At 50.7% G+C, this 18,205-nt stretch overlaps 7 protein-coding genes across 7 annotated transcripts; all 7 read right to left on the bottom strand.

Moving 5' to 3' along the window:
• Nucleotides 1-6: 6 nt before the first annotated feature.
• On the bottom strand, nucleotides 7-1,164 carry Z518_05542 (uncharacterized protein; the record flags this gene model as incomplete). Its single annotated transcript, XM_013416354.1, has 1 exon — nucleotides 7-1,164. The coding sequence occupies one exon, from the start codon at nucleotides 1,162-1,164 to the stop codon at nucleotides 7-9; it is 1,158 nt and encodes a 385-aa protein (XP_013271808.1).
• Nucleotides 1,165-2,031: 867 nt separating this feature from the next.
• On the bottom strand, nucleotides 2,032-2,280 carry Z518_05541 (uncharacterized protein; the record flags this gene model as incomplete). Its single annotated transcript, XM_013416353.1, has 1 exon — nucleotides 2,032-2,280. One exon carries the CDS (start codon nucleotides 2,278-2,280, stop codon nucleotides 2,032-2,034), a length of 249 nt encoding a protein of 82 aa, XP_013271807.1.
• Nucleotides 2,281-6,605: 4,325 nt separating this feature from the next.
• Nucleotides 6,606-7,907, bottom strand: Z518_05540 (uncharacterized protein; the record flags this gene model as incomplete). Its single annotated transcript, XM_013416352.1, has 1 exon — nucleotides 6,606-7,907. One exon carries the CDS (start codon nucleotides 7,905-7,907, stop codon nucleotides 6,606-6,608), a length of 1,302 nt encoding a protein of 433 aa, XP_013271806.1.
• A 566-nt stretch (nucleotides 7,908-8,473) lies between these two features.
• Z518_05539 (uncharacterized protein) lies at nucleotides 8,474-9,599 on the bottom strand (the record flags this gene model as incomplete). The annotated part of the gene is made up of 4 exons (XM_013416351.1): nucleotides 8,474-8,611; nucleotides 8,664-9,157; nucleotides 9,219-9,331; nucleotides 9,433-9,599. 4 exons carry the CDS (start codon nucleotides 9,597-9,599, stop codon nucleotides 8,474-8,476), a joined length of 912 nt encoding a protein of 303 aa, XP_013271805.1.
• A 986-nt stretch (nucleotides 9,600-10,585) lies between these two features.
• Nucleotides 10,586-12,046, bottom strand: Z518_05538 (uncharacterized protein; the record flags this gene model as incomplete). The annotated part of the gene is made up of 1 exon (XM_013416350.1): nucleotides 10,586-12,046. One exon carries the CDS (start codon nucleotides 12,044-12,046, stop codon nucleotides 10,586-10,588), a length of 1,461 nt encoding a protein of 486 aa, XP_013271804.1.
• A 1,597-nt stretch (nucleotides 12,047-13,643) lies between these two features.
• Nucleotides 13,644-14,873, bottom strand: Z518_05537 (uncharacterized protein; the record flags this gene model as incomplete). Its single annotated transcript, XM_013416349.1, has 1 exon — nucleotides 13,644-14,873. The coding sequence occupies one exon, from the start codon at nucleotides 14,871-14,873 to the stop codon at nucleotides 13,644-13,646; it is 1,230 nt and encodes a 409-aa protein (XP_013271803.1).
• A 2,435-nt stretch (nucleotides 14,874-17,308) lies between these two features.
• Nucleotides 17,309-17,851, bottom strand: Z518_05536 (uncharacterized protein; the record flags this gene model as incomplete). The annotated part of the gene is made up of 1 exon (XM_013416348.1): nucleotides 17,309-17,851. The coding sequence occupies one exon, from the start codon at nucleotides 17,849-17,851 to the stop codon at nucleotides 17,309-17,311; it is 543 nt and encodes a 180-aa protein (XP_013271802.1).
• Between the last annotated feature and the right edge of the window lie 354 nt (nucleotides 17,852-18,205).

Here is an 18,205-nt window from a genome sequence, read left to right as displayed (position 1 = left end):
GAGATCTTACTTCTTAGCGTTCTCCACTTCCGCCAACCCTGTTTTCAAAGCTTCGAGTGCCTTATCAATTTCTCCTCTTGACTCATCCATGGCGCTCACACCCATGTGTCCAAAACGAATGTATTTCGCCGCAATCTCCCGATGCAAGCCTCCTGCAAACACGACACCTTTGGCCATCAACTTCGGCAGGATTTGCGGAGGCGTCAGCCCCTCGGGTAAATATATTGCCGTCATGGTATTCGCAGCGTTTGCAGGATCCAAAGCCAATTGTTTCAAGCCCATGCTCGTCACCTTGGATTTGACATACAGACTGACCTTTCGGTGTTGGGCAAAGCGGCTTTCAAGGGGCTGTGAGAGGACCTGCTTCAGGGATGTGTGGAGGGCCTGAACTAGCTGAGTAGGTGGCGTGGCGAAGTATGAAGGCTTTTTGGCCTCGTAATGCTGCATGATCGGAAGCCAGTTCTTGAAGCTGGCATAGTAGCTTCCGGGAGCAGACTTTCGTGATTGGAACACATTCATTGCTTTTTCTGAGACCATCATTATCGACAGGCCGGGGGGGCAGCCAATTGCTTTTTGCGAGGCGGTCAGAGCCACGTCGATGGACATCTTGTCGAAATGAAGTTCTTCTCCACCAACAGAGCAGACACCGTCCACCACCAGTAGTGTATCGGGCGAAACGCGGCGGATGAGATCGGATAGAGGTTGGATGGGGAAAAGCACACCAGTGGAGGTGTCAACGTGTGTCACTGTTACAGCCTTGTATTTCTTCTCTTTCAAGGCTGCTTCAATCTCGGGAAGTTGCGGTCTGTCGCCAATAGGAGCCTTGAGTTGTGTCGGTTTTGCACCGTAAGTCGCAAGACAGTCGGCAAAAGAGTCTCCAAAATAGCCAGTATGTAGAACCAACACATCTTCACCAGGTTCAACAAGGTTGGCCGCCACGAGATCCCAGCCGAGGGTACCACTTCCCGCAATGACGAAGGGCTGGGAGCCTGGGTTTGTGGTTTGAAAAAGGCCGCGGAGCAGGGTTAGGGTCTCGCCAAAGGTGTTGACAAAAGGCTGACCCACGTGGGATTGGGCGTAATGGGCCATGGATTGGGAGACTTCATCCGTGATCTCAATGGGCCCAGGTATCAAGAGGGAAGGGTGAGGCGCCTGCGAAGACATTTTGGCCGCTGATGAGGTCGACAGTTTTCTTTTCTGAACCTGAGGTGATCTTCGGACAGGCACCGGTAGAGGAGGCCCTGGGTACAGAATGTCGTCTATCGAGGCAGGAAGGGAGTCTCGTTCGATAGCGTAGGGAGTGTTGATGGGAGGGAAGGAGGATTGATGGTGATCTTCCAGGTGTCGTGAGATCAAGCTCAGACGAGTTGTAGCAGAGGAATATGTGCGTGAAGGAGCCAGTTTTGCAAACGTCGACGTGAATGTGGGGGAAGGGGACTGGGAAAAATTACTACGGCGGGAGTGAGGCCGATACAGGACGCTGAGACGCACATGTGCGGGGGACAAAAAAATCGAGAGAGAATGGAGCTGCGAAAGCGGAGACCAATGCGAAGATGAAGATGAAAAAGACCTCTTGCAGGGAGAAAGAGTCAGCGGTGCCATCGTTCAGGTAATTAAATAACACAAAAACAGTGACCAAGTGGCTCAGGAGGTGGGTATTTCCAACTTGCCTGCGCTGCAACTGTTTTTTCTACATGGGTCGCGAAAGAAGGAAACGAGATGGGGGGTCGAAAAATAAAAACAGGCGTCAGTAGTATCTGCAAAATCCGCCCAGGTTTAGGGCTCCGGGCTCCCACGGTGCAGGTTTTATCCCGGACAAGTTCGCGGGCGTCGAGGATTGAAATTGACTTCCAGGGACAGTCACGTGCTTCACGTGATCGGAACCGGTCGTTTTACTACCACATCCCCTCTCCTCTCCATCCTCCATCCTCCATCTCTTCATCGTCATCGTCGTCATTGCAATGAGAAATCTTCCCGGCCACAACCCGGCCTCTACGTCGACTTATCCGATGACTGTCTGCGTGCCGCCCGTTATGGGTCCGTTGCAAGCCACCCCATATCCATGTCCACCGTATCTTCGTCATCGTCGGCAACCAGGGGCAACGCCTTCCTGTCCCTTCTTGGCTTGGATCTCTCCCTTGTTGATTGAGATTTAATCGACAGCGCCCTTCCATCATTATTCACATTCATGCTTGGAACCACAGTCTTGACAAGATCTTGCAGCTGTCTGTATCTGAACTCTGACAGTTGCAGAATGTATGAATCGATGAAGTCCAGCATATTTTGGGTAACCTTTCCCTATAGAACTTCAATATCGATCTCGCTACCCGTATTGCGTTGGTTCATGATGTCTTTAGTTCCGAGAATCGCTTCGTCTGGCAAGTCTTCTTTTTCAAGGACCTCTTTATCCAGTATCTTTCTCCACAAGGCTGGTGGTCGGTTCTACCAGTCACAAGATTTCCTGTCCGTTCTTACTATCAGGCTCTCCATGGTGTACCATTGAATTAACCATGGCTCCGCACTCGTATTCAGACACCGGACCCCGTGCTTGGTTGGAAATTTGACCTGTTCACTGGAAACTCTCTTTTCTGACGGTTTTGTTCACTCTGGATTTCGATGATCGTCGAGTCGGCTGTGCCGATTGTTGTCTCTCTGGTTTATGAGGGCCCGCGCTGTCAGATGAATGGATGATGTCAATTGCTTGTTTGTCGATCAATGTCGGTATTGGAGCAATGGAAAGGTGGATACGCAGTCGAGAAAGTACAAGAGAAAGAGAAATGCCCCTGACGGAGGCAGTTTGGGTGGAGCGTGTCTCACACGTGGGCAGAATCTTTCCTCGCGGCACCCTATCGCGTTCGTTGTTCAGCCTAATCTTGTGTCCAATGATATCATGGTCAACTCGCGAGGAGTCTTGCTTCTATCACCTCCCATTGTTCGCATCAGTATGCTTCCAAGGGATCGCGAACAGATACCACGATCATGATGGAGTATCCTTTGAATCCTTTCATTCAAGAGCAGTATATGTTACCGGTGTGCGATTAAGCAACCAGTCGAGGGTGGTCTCATTCACAATTCCCGATGTTTCAAAATCACGAAATGAAGCTGATCGATGTCTTGATTGATTTCCTGAGCGAGTTCATCCGATAAAGAGCGTCCTATCTGAGAGGAATTGCAGACATGATAGTAGTAGTTCGATCAATTTTTTTTTGAAAGGGAGTCACTCTTCAAGACATTGTGCGGACGATTGAGAACGGGGCGTCATAATGTCTGGAACTCAGGCAGCATCCGGTGCTAGTGGTGGAGCAGAAGTTCGTTCGAGAAGTAATGATAAGGACCCCTGTATTAGTACCAGAGTAAAGAGCTCCTGAAAAGCGCAGCCTCGCCCTAGATACCGGCCCCAATTTCCCCCAATGTGACCCAGGAGTCGTCCCAAAAGATCCGCTGCGTGCTGTCACCTTCCATGTCTTGCTCCACCAAGTGGAGATGTAGTATCCCAGCCCCGACGATACAGCATGGAGAGTTGAGTGCCTACCACGGCGCACCCGGAAGGATGTTCGATTTGCTGTTGTCGATGATCTCGCAGGGTCTTTGCAGGTCTGTAACAAGCGCTAGAGGGGAGCCCATTACTCGGATTCACCTTCGCAAGGTTGCACACGGAGACTTGCCGATGCCGAAATACATATTCTTAGGACCCTTGTCAAGGCGTGGATGCCGGGCGGAGTCAGCTGAGCCTGCACGATGTGTGGCTGGCGAACTCAAATGTGCCATCGAGGGATTAGGCGCATGAGGGGCCGAAACGGGTCCTCCTCGGAAAGTGTAGAAGGAGCTGCGAAGATCGAGGGTTGAGAGGCTGATCGAGGCGTACTCGAAGCAGATTTTGAAGGAGCCGGAAAGGAGAATCGAGGGAGCCCAATGCGGTAGGGGGAGAATTTTGGAGGTGCCGGGGGGAGAATCGACGATGGGGGGCCTGATGCGGCAAGGGGCAGAATTTAGGCGGTGTCGAAGTGAAGCACGACAGGGTGCGTCAGGGCGAACGGAGTTGAGAGAACAAGTTGGAAGAGAGTGAGAGAGGGATGGGGATGGGAGACGAGGTTCTTATAGCGGTCGAAAGCGGCAGCGCGCAACACCTGGCGAAGCTGTGGATGAGAGAGTGGAAGTGGAGGGAGCAGTACGAAATACGACGGCCAATGAGACTAACATCAGTTATGATTGGCAATGTCATTGGTTCGCTTCGTACAGTATGTCGATATTTTTCTGTCTGAGCTCAGATGCGTCTTGCAGAAAAGCAATGGAGGATAATTTGATGAGAGGAAGGGTCTCGAGCGGAGGATTTGAATCCGTGGACGAGTTGGAAGATCTGTTTCATTCATCTCGACTCTCCATGTTGTGATTTCTTTTCTCCTGACCACTTGTGTTTTGCATGCGAGGTGAGGTGAGCTAGCCTGTACCTAGTTCACAAGGACTGTGATTGAGGTCTGTCTCTGGCTTCTTTCTGATGCTACTAGGAATTGAGTTACTGCATTTTGGGGGTAGCAAGTCATCAGAGAGCTTCGGCATCAGCGCAGAGGCTACTGCTTTGACAGGTCCGAGAAATATAGGACAACCACCCCCAAAAGACCGCCCCCCCCCCATAGCCATGGCCAGAGGCAACGAAGCCACCTCCATCAAGCCATAAGCCATACACAGGCCCAACATACTCACCCACATTTAGGGCCCATGACAGGTCGATCGTTTACGTCTCCCCATTTCTGCAGTATATCAGCATCAGCCCCGATATCAAGCGTACAATTCCGTTCGATCCCATACGCTCGACTGCCGAAATCTTCGCACCATGTATCTTCACCCTGTTCGGCGCCGCATATCCACAGCCGGGCGGAACGAGTCATAGCTGGTTCGATGCCTACGGTGGGCCATGCGAAGAGGATACTGAGGTGAAGTTCGACGAGATTACCTTTCTCACACCGAGTGTATCTGTACCTGAATTGTACCTTTCCCAAGCTGCCGAAAGGACACCCTTGCCCGTGATGGTATATATTCACGGGGGAGCAGCACAAGAAGGTACCAAGGCATGTTGACGGCCTACACTTGAGTGTGGCGCTTGCAGCTTGGTGTGTCAGGACATGCAGGACGAATACACTGCGGACCCGACCTTCTCGCCCCACGGTCCCTTGACGATTCAAGACCAGAGCGCCGCATTCTCCTGAAATTTCATCGCCGGTTTTGACGGAGATGCTAACAATATCACAGCTTTCGGTGAGTCCGCAGGCAGTATTTTCTTCATCTACCGCAAAACTCTTCTCTCGTGCCATTCTACCATCCGGCCTGATCATGGGACACATGATATTCGCGGAGGAGGAAGCCGAGTATCAGAGGCTGCTCCGACATTTTGGCATCACAGGCTCCAACACATCTGAGAGGCTTGAAAATTTAAGAACCACCACCGCAGAGGTCCTAGCCAAGTTCCCCGGCCGCATACGATACCGTTCGTCGACGATATCCTGGGCATCGATGTACCAGAGCCAAGTTTCCCACGCGGTGCGCCGACGTTCACAAGCCAGATGCCCCTAGTCCTGTCATGTACATGGCATAAGGACGTGATTGTTGGCGACAACTTCTAGGAAGGCCAGATACTTCTAGAGTACTGTCGTTTCACCACTCCTGACAAGTTCATGCGAATTGTCAAATCTGTCTCCCCAGAAAATCAAGTGACCAAATTGCTCAACGCATACGATATCCCCAGCACGATCGAGACAGCTTTGGAGACTGACGGAATTTGCTTCTCGGAAACCACTCATATCTAGTAGGCGACATGCTATTCTCGGGCCCATGCAATAAACTCGCCATCTGCAATGATCTGCGCAATTGGCATATCAATGCTCGCGCAGGACGAGGAACAGAGTACATCTGGCCCGTAGGGCACATGGCAGTATGAAGGCCGGGGAGCCCTAGATGCGGCATTTGAAACGCTAAGAGAATCCGGTATAGATCAGAACAGCTGGGTGCAGAAGGTCCATATGACGAGATTGATAGCTTTGTCTACTGTTATGTCTCCGACTCTAGTTCATAGAGGACGAGCGCTCGGGCCACGGAGAGGATATATAGCAGTCGATCAATCAGCAGGGTGGTCGAGGCGGTCCAATCTCCCCCCCTTCTTCTCTCCCTCAGGGGAGCAGAAATGGAGCCAGACCAGGTAGATAGATGAGCTAGATAGAGACGTAGTTCATTCATTGTAAAGAGTGAATTGGAGGTGAGTAAGTCAGGCGAGTGAAAAGGTAAGGTGTGGAAACCGAAAAGAAAAGGGGTACGTAAACTAACGCATAGAGCCACAGAGCCAAATAAGTGAAACGTTTCCCTCAACGATGTCTCTTGTGTTCTCTACGGCGGCCTTTGAATTTGGACGTAGGATAGATTCAGATTCGTCTCTTCTTCTCTCAGCAAATCAGTCGAGTTATTGGCCTGATCGGTGTAGAGAGATGACTTATACATGGGTTGAATCCATGCCATGCTCTAGGATTGTTTCTGACATGAATCCAAAACTTTCACAATTCTTTCACAGTTCCCCTCAAAATGTGGCTGGGGTTGTTCCCCATCTTTCTTTCACTTTTTCAACCCCCAAAAATCGTTTCTAGCAAATATGGCGCGGCAGCTTCTCGCCCCGGGCTCTCAAGCATCCTGTACACTCTGTTTCCCGACTTATTGCCCAACCAATTCCCCCTGTCGTGAGGAACTTCGCCATCACTGTTCCTTCTTCGTCTGGCCCGCTTGTCGCCGATCGTCATGCCTCGCGTCCATTGGCCTGCGGTCTCGATGCGGATGTCCTCTGGACTGCGGGTGGAGACCTTCCATCGCGCGTCGTCTTGTGTCAGCACATACCAGATGCACAGGGGATCGTGGAGGGCGAGCGCCGCACCATCCCCTTCATGCCCCAAATGGAGACGTTCCATCTTGTCGAGCATGGGTGTCATAAAGGCCGTCATCCACAGGGCTAGCGGGCTGCCTTGCGCCGCGAGCGCAGAGGCGTGCGCCGTAAATGCGCCGCGGCTAAGCATGTGGAATTCCGTGATGTCGAGAGACATGAGAGTGAGTTTGAGTTGTTTGGACAATTTTGGCGGGTACGTCGGCATGTGGTATGAGTGCTCGCCTTCCATGGGTATGGGCATGGTGGAGGATGGGATGGCGGAAGTCAAGGCGTACACTCGTGCGGCGGCGTAGGGATCGGCGTAGACGTTGAATTCAGACACGGGGGTCACGTTGCCAATACCGTCCACCGTGCCGCCCATAGTCACGACTTCTTTGCAGCGGAGAAAAGTTTCGGGATCCTCGGCTGCAGCGAGAGCGAAGTTGGTCAGTGGCCCGATGGATATCAGGGTGATGGTGTCTGGTTCGTTCTCTCTCAGTACGCGGAGGATTTCCTGATGAGCGGGGACGAGGGACGGGGTGAAAGATTGCGTCGGTTCCTGCAGATTTGCTTCTAATTTTGCTTGTTCCGTGATCACCGAGTCTGGAGGTGGTTCTTCGAAGAGGGTCTTCCAGCTCTCTTCGGGTGAGAAGTGAGGATGGCTGGTGTGGGTTCCTGCTAGACCGTCGATGCCATGGAAGTAATCGGCGTTTTCAATGCGGTCTTGTAGAGGCCCATCGGCGCCGATGGCCACGATGGGTTTGAATTTGGTGATTCCCTCGAAGCCGATCGGTTTGCCGTGTTCTTTTCGCCACTTCAGCTCTTTCTCGAGGATGTGGAAGATGGCCACGACGTTCCGTAGACAGCTTCGCACGTCCACGTTGCCGAACGTCAAAGAGATAAGGATGACTTCGAGGTCTTCTGCCTTGGATGCAAGGGCGAGAAGCATGGCCAGGACATCGTCCACCCCAGGATCCGTGTCGACGATGATACGATTTCGGGGAGCCATATTTTCTTGATTACAATCTCAGATATTCTGTCGGCAGGCTTGTTGAAAGAGAGCATGAGAGTGAGAAAAGGTGTGAAATCAGAAGGGGGAGGGGGGAATTGTTGTATCGAATTCGTCCAAGGACAAGGCTGGCCAAGGAGTGTAGAGATAAGGCGGTTGTCAATCTAGGCCCCAAGCCAGTGAAGAAGCAATTCATTTCGTAGGCAATGCTACTTAGAGGTTCCTGGTCATTGGTCAAGCATCACCATTGGTCGACTGCGAAACTCGCACACGGTCCAATTGTATATTCCGTACAACGTTTCAGCTTACGCAAGAACCATGCAAATAGAAACGGTATAACGGTCTCAAAAAAGGCGCTCAATTCCCGGCAACGCTCACCGATGCAAAGATCGGCTGTGATGATCAAATCGCTGTGCTTCCATCGCTTTCCAGCAATCCAGGATCCATAAACTATAGCTTCCAAATTCCACACAAACCAGTGCTCGTTTTCGGCATGATCTCATGCTTATCATTATGCGCTTTCCATTGTTGTCGGCCTTCTTCAATCTCACTCGGAAGGTCTGCGTCTAATAGACCTTCTTCTTCTCATCCACGCTCAGTTGACCGGGTCCCATGTTCACCAGCAACAAAAGGCCACCCATAATCGACAATATCTGGAAGAAGTCGTATTTGGCGAAGTCCTTGTGAGGATGGCTTTTGTGAAGCTGCAATCGAATGTCAGAACCCACACCTGGGTGGTACAACCAGACAACTTACGGTCCAGAAATTGTTGACAAGCACATTGAAAACGCTCAGCAGGAGGACCAGAATGATAGCACTGAGTTTGGCTTTGAAGCCTACCACCACCATCACACAAGCCACGAATCCAACCAGGCTGACGAGAACGCGCCAGACGCTCCATTCTCCGGAAAAGACGAATCCAACGAAGAGGAAGATCAACAAGACTCTCCCTCCCAGCTGGATGTACATCTTCTTGTCCTTCTCATCGATTGTAGGTAGTCCGGCAAATACCCTGCTCTTCTTGACAAAGCTGTCTCCCAGAACCATGAGAAGGCCGCCGATAACTGATAAATTTCGGAGGAAGAAGGTAAGATCAAAGATGAGACCGTATCCAAGAGCTTGAACAACCACCACCGAAAGGAGGCCGCCGACTGCGTATTCACCATAGCGGCGCATGATCACAAGAGTGGAACAGACCGACATGGTGATGACATTGAAAATCAGAAACAAATGTGTGAGACCCCAAGGAACTATCCATCCGTCCAGATCAGTATCCCGGTAGACCAGTTTCTCTTGCTCAATATCACTCACTGTGTCTGAAGTCCTTCAAGTACGTCAGCTGATCGTTCCACTGGGTGATGATTCTTATAGCATCTTCGATGAATGTGACCACGATAAGGAATCGGCCGATGGCAGGGAGGTATCTATGGTAAGTTTCAACTGGTCAGTTTATGAATCTGAAGTATTTCGCGTAGGCCCTGGCGGAGGGAGGTCAAAGAGGGGGGGAAGAAAAAAAATTGCTCACGGTTTGAGAGGTTCCCCCAGAGTATTCAACCAATCTTCGATTTTGCTCGTTTGTTCTCGTATCTGATCCAAAGGACTTGGGTCGCTGGTAGCGCTACTACTTTGTTGGGATCCAAACTGGTTGTTTAGGCCCAGGTTGTAGCCCGCAGTTCCTCTTATTTGCGCCATGGTGATGCGGAGGCTGGTGGAATATAGCAGTCAGCCCGGTTAGAGAAGGAGAAGTTTCGGCTTGCAGTTTGTTTTCGTTCTCGGTTCGTCGACTGCACCGGCAGGAAGGAGAGGGAGGATAGAAAGGATAAGATCAAGGAACGAGTGAGACAGGGAATTGTTAACAGAACGGGGAAGCGCAAAAAAAAAAAAAAAAAAAAAAAAGAATTGTGTAGGTTTGTGTCAACTTTGCCGTCAAAGTTGCGCAGGTGTGAGATTATAAGGACTGATATGGAGTCAGTTCAGCAAGCGACCATGGTGTTTCCCCCGAAGCAAGGCCAGGAAAAGTGCTGGAACGGATGGTGAAGCGTGGTTGTGAGATGGAATTAGGGATTATTTTTTAGTTAACACGCTGGCCGTAAATTAAAGTTACTAGAGTTTAGGTCCTCCAGCTACTTGATGCTTTCCGCTGCGTCTTTGTCGCAGTGTCAGTTCAAGTGTCTGTCCACTTCCGCTGGAACCAATCGCAACCTTCGTAGCCCTGAAATGAAATCTTGGATCTGACTAAGTCTCTCTCCATCTCTCCTTTTCCAAGTACATTCAGCCTGCTCTCCATTATGCTGTGGATTTGACATTCTAGAACCCTACGTGGTATAACTTGGATGTTGGAAGATACTGCCTTAAGAACTGATGGAACAATCACATCATGTTGACTTATCGAATTTTCCGGAACAATATCTTCTGTTCCAAGGGGTCCTTTTGAGGGCCCTCCATACTTTGACGGAGGCTTGAATACCTCATCCTGCCTTTTGGATCTCTGCCTGTCTGAGACACGTAGATATTCCTATGCTAATAGACACTATTCTGTTGGAGCAAACCACGAAAGAGTACCAAATGAAGATTCCCTGACCCATGTTTTTCGAATGCTAGTACAAACCTGTACAGACGGTTGATGCTGTTCATCCCTCACACCAAACTTGCCGACCTGGTGTCCGCCCCCAAACCGTTTAAGCCTCCCATTCCGCATCTTGAAAAGTTGGGTCGATGGCTGGCTCAATAGATTGAAATCGATTCAGATTCTCCATTCGTGGCCTCATCGCATTCTCTCTACTGCCATTCGTCACTGGCTTGTTTGTGGTTGTTGGTCGTGCCAATGAGGAGCTTGCCTCGCTGCTGGTGTCGTTATCCTTCTTAGCTTTCTTCTTTTCTTTCTTTCTCGTCACCGCTTCCCACTTTTCTTCGTTTGCGAGTTCAGTCGCCCATTTGTCTTGCTCCTCTTCGTTCACTTCATCCGCCCAACTGGGTCGAGTCTCCAACACTGATCGACCAAATTTCTCCCGGCTAGACGCCGCGAGAGCATTCATTGTATGTTCTCTGACTTCTTGTCGAACTGCATTGACATTGGATGAATCAGGAACCGGATTGGGGTTCTCTGATTGGGGTTCTGAGTTGACCATGCCGTTGACTTTGATCCTAGGTGTTTCCTCTTTCCCAAAAGTGTCCAAAAGTTGAGCTGCTTCTGGGTTTGAACCATTCCTCAATGATTTTTCCGGAGGGGGTTTCCCTCCTTGCCACGCGTTCTGTTTCGCAGTAAATGAATTTGCTTTGGTTTGATTTGAGGTACCTTCCGCCAATCTGGCAGTCCGAAGCTGTGCCTGTTTCTTGGCTTCATGGACGCGATCAGATTCTTCTCTCAATGCCCTCTGCTCCGCTTGTTTGGCTTGTCGTTGTCTCTGTTTCTTTGACAACACGGGCTCAAAGGCCGTGGATGATGACTTGGAGGTAGTCCGAGAAGCGTCCTTGACATCTGTCAATCTTAATGTGGTTGGTTTGGCAGTAGGGGCCTCCAACATATCCGACACATCACCAGCACGCGAAGTCGGCGCGGTGGATACAGGGCCAGTAGCTGGCGATCCCACAGGGGATAAATCATCGTCCGCGTCCCGTCCGGTGCTAGATGAATTCTCTGTGGAAAGGCCAGATGCCTCCTGCCCATTTTGGTTTGCTTGTACTGCTTTCTTTGCAGCACGTCTCTCCTTCTTGCTCGTCGGCTGGCTTTTGGAGGGTTCCAGCTTGGTGCCCGCTTGGGCTTTGGCGAGTTGTTGGGCGAACTCCTTGTTACTCATCCCACCATCCTCATCACGCGGCAAGTTGACTTGTTGAGCGTCAACTGTTTCGGCAATCACGGTGTTTCCAACTGGCGCGGACACCAGTTTCCTCCTCTTGTTAGCTTGGCCTTCTGTAGCACTTGTTGGAGTGGAGGCGCCACTGTTGCCGGGTTCGACACGACTGGCATGTGTCCGCTTTGCCTTCTTTTGTTGGGCGTTGGGTTTCTGTGTTTCTGCTGGGGGGTCTGATCTGACAAGGAGGTTTCCAGTGAACTTGTTGAACAGGTCAGGATTGTAGTATTTGGTAAGGGCTGCAGTCAGGGCAATCAGTGCCATCCAAGAAGCGGCGGTCGACCACATCTCGGGCGATGCCAAACCGGAGGTATGGGCAAGGAGACTAAGAGACGAATTTCAGATTTAAGTATCCTCTGAATACCCAATATTCTTCTCCAATATATGAACCAGTCCAACAGAGGTCAAGAGAGGTAGGAAGCGCGGGCCAAGCAAGGGATGATCTCCAAGTGATTCGAAGTCGCAAGCCAAGCGCCTTGTCAGGTAAGAGACGGCTGGGCAGAAGAAGCGAGAGAGAGTTGCAGTTGGAAGAGGTGCTGTTTGCTGGAAGAGGACCGTGAATCAGGACCTGGTCGAAATGTCTCAAAAGTCTGTTGGAATGGTTCGATTGATTTCAGTACGGCAGAATTTGGAACGGGACCTGGGAGAACAGGGCAGTGGGGACCGTTCTGACCCACGGGATGCACTCCGGTCTCGAGCAGGACTTGTTAAGATTTGTTCGACGCGAGTCTGGGAGGCGATGCCGCGTAATATGTTTACCAGATACTCCGTACCTTGGTGACGGAACCAATGGGTGGAGATGAGCGCAGGTCAGTGGATGGAGGCGAGGGATATGTGGCTAAGTATGGAGACAAAAGTGGTACAGCAAAGAAACAGGAGGCGGTGTCAGAGGAAAGAGAGAAAAGAGAAGGTGTGGTTTGAGTAGATGGTCGCGGTTAATGCTATGGGTGGACAGGAAAGTTGACAGAGTGGTGTGTTGATTCAGATTGTGAAAGAGAAGGAATGCGCCATGCATTGCCTAGCAGTCAGTCCTTGATGTATGAAGTGGTATGGAGTGACTTTGATTTCTTGCTACGGCTTTTCATCATCATCACATGCGTGATCCCATGGTTGTCCCCCTCTCCCTAGTACTTCATCTTGTCTCATATATTAATAACTGTTTCTATTTGACGATCACTCTTACAATTCCAGTCGCCCAATTTGACTGAACCCTCGCATCTCAATGGCGGCTTTCAGCTAAAGGAGCTATTTCTCCACCTCCGCACCGCCTTCTCCTTCAGTCTTGGTTCAAGGATTCTCCATCCAATCATGACCGCATGGGCTACAACGAAAATCCCCATCTCATCTCAAAAGGAAGCCTAAGGGTCAAACCTGCTCCCGACATCCTGGTCGTTGCACATTTATCCCTGTTTGCCACGCCTCTGAAAATCACACCCAACCATCATCGTTGCTTTTTGTTGGAGATTTCGAATATGTGGGACCGGGTTCGTATTACTGCTGGATTCAGGCACGTCCGTACTGCTACGGGAGGCCCACGATTTGAATATTGATGGATTGTACGAAAACAGATTCCTACTCCTCGTCCAACCAGGTACAATTACAGTCAGTACAATACGAGTTCCTAAGACTACACGCGGTCCCTACCCTATCCCGTCGACTCGTTTCAATGAAACTCCCATCATTTTCCTTCCTAGAACCCGAAACTCCTCGCCTCGAACTCAATGCCCTGAGTCAACCAGCCAGTTGACCTTGTAGAAACCAATCGAGAATCGTCGATCGTTCCCCCTTGAAACTGGGTACACACCACAGTTCAACATAATTATCAAAGAAGCTGAGTCCCTCTCACAAAAAGACAGTTGGCGAACCTTCGACATGCCCGAGGTCATCACTGCATCGTCTGGTTCGATGGAATGACGTAGTGAAATTGCCATGAATCTCTTCGTTTGGGTACAAATAATTCGCCGGCCATCGATCGAGGATATGTCGGTAGGGGCCGTTTGATAATTGGGTCAGAAAGGCGTTTAATGCGCTTCGGAGTCGGCGAATCCTCGGCCTCTTGACTCTCTCGACCCGATTCATCCTCGACTTCTTCATCACTGATTTCTACTTCGTCCTCATCGATATGTTCCGCGGAAAGAGTCTTACCAAATGATGTTTCGGGTCCTGGGGATTTCGGTGGCCTGCCGATCACACACAACGGCCATCGCATTTCCACCTCTGCTCCTGGTCGCTTCTTTCCCGCCATCACAGCTGCACTTGGAGGCGGGAGTATCATCCATGCGGCTTCATCTCGCGTAGCCGGCAGTTGTGAAACAATTGGAGGGTGCAGATCATTGACTTCTGGGTGTCGCGCTCTGTGGTAATCATATTGATCGCTATCATTTGTGCCGGCTCGTCGTCGTCGACTCGTAGATGTCCTTCGTCCGTCTCGTTCTCCCCCTTCATCATGATGCGCCACTGAAGTAGCGCGATTCCACATTCGTGTCATTCTCTCGCTGAAGCCCCACAGAATCTCATCTTCCCGGTCATATCGTTTCCAATTCCACTTTTCCGGATGGAGCGTTGACCGCAAGGAGTCTTTGATGTTCTCCATTGCATTGGATAATCTTCTCTCTCTAGTTGGCCTTGTTTGGCTACCCCTTGATGCATTTTCGCCCGAGGCATCAGCCTCAGACGCGACTGTATTAGTATCACTGGACGGCCGCCTGGTTGAAGTCTCCGTGGGTTGAGTAGATGAACGCGTCGAAGACGTTGTCGGTTGAACCTGTAGGTTGGGTATTTCAGGTGAAGTAGGAGCTTCGTCTAAGCGATGAGGCTGTTTTGTCACCTTCTTTTGCAATTTTTGTAACAGTTTGTCACCCTTCCATCCTTTCGGTGGTCCAGGACCCAGCATCAATTCTTCCGCCCACGTTTCATTTGTCTGAAAAGGACCCGGTTGTCGAACTGTGCCCGGCTGAGTGGTAATGATTTCTGCTTGTGCTTTGGCTTCTCTTCTCCTCTGACGTTTATGTTGAAATTGAAGACATGGAGTGAAGGAGACATAATAGAAGATCGCAGATTGGACGCCCCTCAAGAACCAATTGCCTGGCTCCGCAGTATATGGAGCCGGTGCCATTCGGGTCGTGAGGGTTGCACGAGGGGGTCTCGACGAAATTTCAGTGGCAAATGAGGCACCAGAAGCCTTTTTGTGTCAATGAGAGAGAATGTCGGCTTCGTCTCGAACTGGTGTCGTGGAAGAGAGAACCGTCTCTCTCTTTCTTCTCACTTCGCGGTTGCCCTTGTTGACCCATTGTATCGGCGCAGGGTGGGCGCAGATGGTGCTCGCAGCAAAAATGTTGAGCTGCGAAGCATCCCGAAGCGACTGGAGTGGCAGCAGTGGTCTGGAAAGAGCAAAGTAAGCCGTGTAGCGGTCTACGGAGGGAAGCCAGTCAATCACTCATCGATTTGCGATCACGGTGACGACGTGGTGGTGTCTGAAGTGTCAGTTGGCCCGCCCAGGGGGAACCAATCAACAAGCGAATCACATGATGATAAGGAAAAGGGCCAGGGAAATTGGGGCGGAATGTCACAGCTGCAGATATCAGGATGCATGCGGTTCTGAGTGTCCAGTATAACCCTTTCGATCGATATGTTGGGGCTGATCGCTGCACCAGTCCAGAGTCGCTCCATGAGGGACACACGAAGCATACACACTAACAGTTGCTCGCAGTTGAATATGGTCGCCCACGAGTACTGCTCATTGGCAGCCTTTCACTAGCGGTATGAGAGATGCCAGCTTGTGATGCTTCGGGGATGATTACGGTTCCGAATGTTTGCGTGCGCAGCTGTTAAAAGGCAGTCCCGTAGCCTGTGAAGAGAGAGAAATGTTATTCCGTGGCCATATATTCTTGACTGCCCCCCCCTCCTTCCCCAGCACTTCCGCGCTACATTGTTGAAGCTTTAACCCCCCTCGATATAACGCAGGACGACAACACAGTGATATTCCTAGTTCCAAATACACTACCTACTCCTCTCATATTACAATTTTGCAGCCGAAGCAGAATCAAATCTCTTGCTCTCTTGCTCTCGCCCTCAATTCATCCTTCTTTCTCAGTACTGGCGCACTCGAATCATCCAGATTGATCGAGGAGTACCGCCTCAATAGGTCTGGCGTCTGACAAATCAACCTCTTGTCCTAAGCTAGAATGGCGTCCTGGCCATCATGATCGACAAACGCGTCGACGTGAAACCGAGACATGGACCGGTGAGTGACCCAGATGCCGGTGACATGGTACTTGGGAAGGTGTACCTCGCCGCTAACTCCGATGGCTTCGAGTAGTAGGTTCTCCCCAACCATCGAACTGAATTCAACATGCGAGCTGAAGATTGTGGCTACGCTTCCCGGAGGCCCCTCATGAAGGAGCTCTCCTCTCTTCCTTGGGGACAGTCTCGTTAATCCGATGCGAGGGTGCTCTGTCAGCGACACCATCAATCTTAGCCCGCTGGCCTTGCATCATCCCTCGTCGAGGCCCAGCGCGCTTGCCACCATACTGTAAACGGCGCTGTGGTGGTCGACTATCACGGTAATCTTTTCGGGGACAGGCTCCGCCATAATCTGCGGCAGCTCCTCGGCTTTGCTCACAAATTTCAGCAGCGACAGCCGGTAATGCACAAGGGGAATATCTTCATTCCCAAATAGGTCAAGCTAGCCCAAGTACATGGGGGTGGCCAGCCTTAATAGCATAGTCTTGGACATGTTGCAGACGACGGGTTTAAGCGCCTGGAAAACAGCTCTTGCATTCTGGTGGCGGAATTCTTCCAAATAGTCCCTGGTCATTTCACTGAGAGGCGGAGATTGGGGAATCTGCATCCGTAAGGGCACGTTTCCGCGCCTCGTAACGGGTATTGGCGTAGGGCTCGGGATTGTTTCATACACCTCACGGACTCCATACGTGATCAATCTCCGCCCCATATAATCTGTAGACCTCCAGGAGGTCGGTCCATCGGAGGAACCCCAAAACAACCTTGGAATATTGCTCACCATTGATGACAGCCCATGATTTCGTTCGAGCTGACGTACGGCGTCATCCAACAACACCGGAAGGCTCACTGTCTTGAAATCTCGAGGTATGACATATCCGGAGCAGTCCACCCAAAGCGAAGTCACGTAATCCCGATCCTGGGTGGCTTTTCTTAGGGAAGTGTCAGCGAACTCCGAGAGCTTGATCACGAATGCAACCACTCCTTCCCCTATGTCCGTTCCTGGAGGTAGCTGTTTGCCCGCTAAAAAGTCGATAATATCCGTAGAACTTTTGAATAATTGTTGAAGCCCAGTTAGAAAATGGCTGGCAGCCGAATGGAGTATGGAAAAAGCCCATTCAGGGTTCCGCACGTGCTCAGAATGTTGCTGTAACAGGAGACTTGCGATCCTCGATATATGTTGAATATCGGCTGGGGATCTCACGCATTGCATCTCCTCGTCCGATGTACGTACAAGTTGTATGCGACGGCTGTATTGAAATTCTTGCCGTGTCCACACTCGGTCGAGATAGGAGCAAACACCTAGTGAATTCACACAGTCATGAATGCCGAATAGACGATCATTAGAAGCAGACACGGAAGATGCCTGGCTCCCGTCGGATTCCAGCACCTCCAAGACCCGACGTCGAAAGCATGAGCAAGTAGATACCGCATCAACGCCACGACGTCCAGTTTCCTGTAGATGGATGGGATGTTCGCAAGTGCAGTTCGAAATCCCTCGTCCGTGTGCCGAATGCACAGTTGGTCAATCCAACACCCAGCGTGACGACTTCCACGCTCTTCGCCATTGTCAATACACAGCCGCGCTAGACAAGCTGTCATCTCTTGCACATCCCACTCCTTGCCGAGATTGAGTAAGAGAGGGGTCCCTTCGGTATCATGGCCGATGACCTCGTCTTCTCGGTCGAACTCACCCCAGGTATACGATATAGCGATTGCGGAGCTCTTTTCCAGTTCGATGTCATCGAATTCGATATTTAAGTGTAGGTCGGATCCGTGCTCATATTCAGAGTTGTGGCAGAATTGCATTCTAGCTACGCGAATAAAGGTAGGATATTTTGATGTCTCCTCCATATTCCCGAGGATGCAAGTTCTTTTGCCTGGTGTGCTTCCACATAGGAACACAGTGCTGATCCCTGCGTTGGTCGCTGAGTTCCAGTTATTCTCAGGAACACAGAACAAGAACAGCAATTTTGATTCCCAATGGTAGTAAACCTTTTCGCAAGAAAGGCTGACATCAGAAATCTATTGCGCCTTCTCACAAAGGGGCTGCTTCCTTTATGTGAACTATGCCTAACCGTTGTTGGCTGACTTGAATTGCCGCTTTTATACCTTGACACTATAGCGTATGGGCGGAACAGCTGGGACCTGGATTCTGATAGACTGCTCGAGTCTTTACAAAGAATCGAAAACGGAAAGCGGAGATTT

This window comes from Rhinocladiella mackenziei (genome assembly GCF_000835555.1).
Source record: "Rhinocladiella mackenziei CBS 650.93 unplaced genomic scaffold supercont1.4, whole genome shotgun sequence".
Taxonomy (NCBI): Eukaryota; Fungi; Ascomycota; class Eurotiomycetes; order Chaetothyriales; family Herpotrichiellaceae; genus Rhinocladiella; species Rhinocladiella mackenziei.
This window is presented reverse-complemented; position numbering and strand designations above follow the sequence as displayed.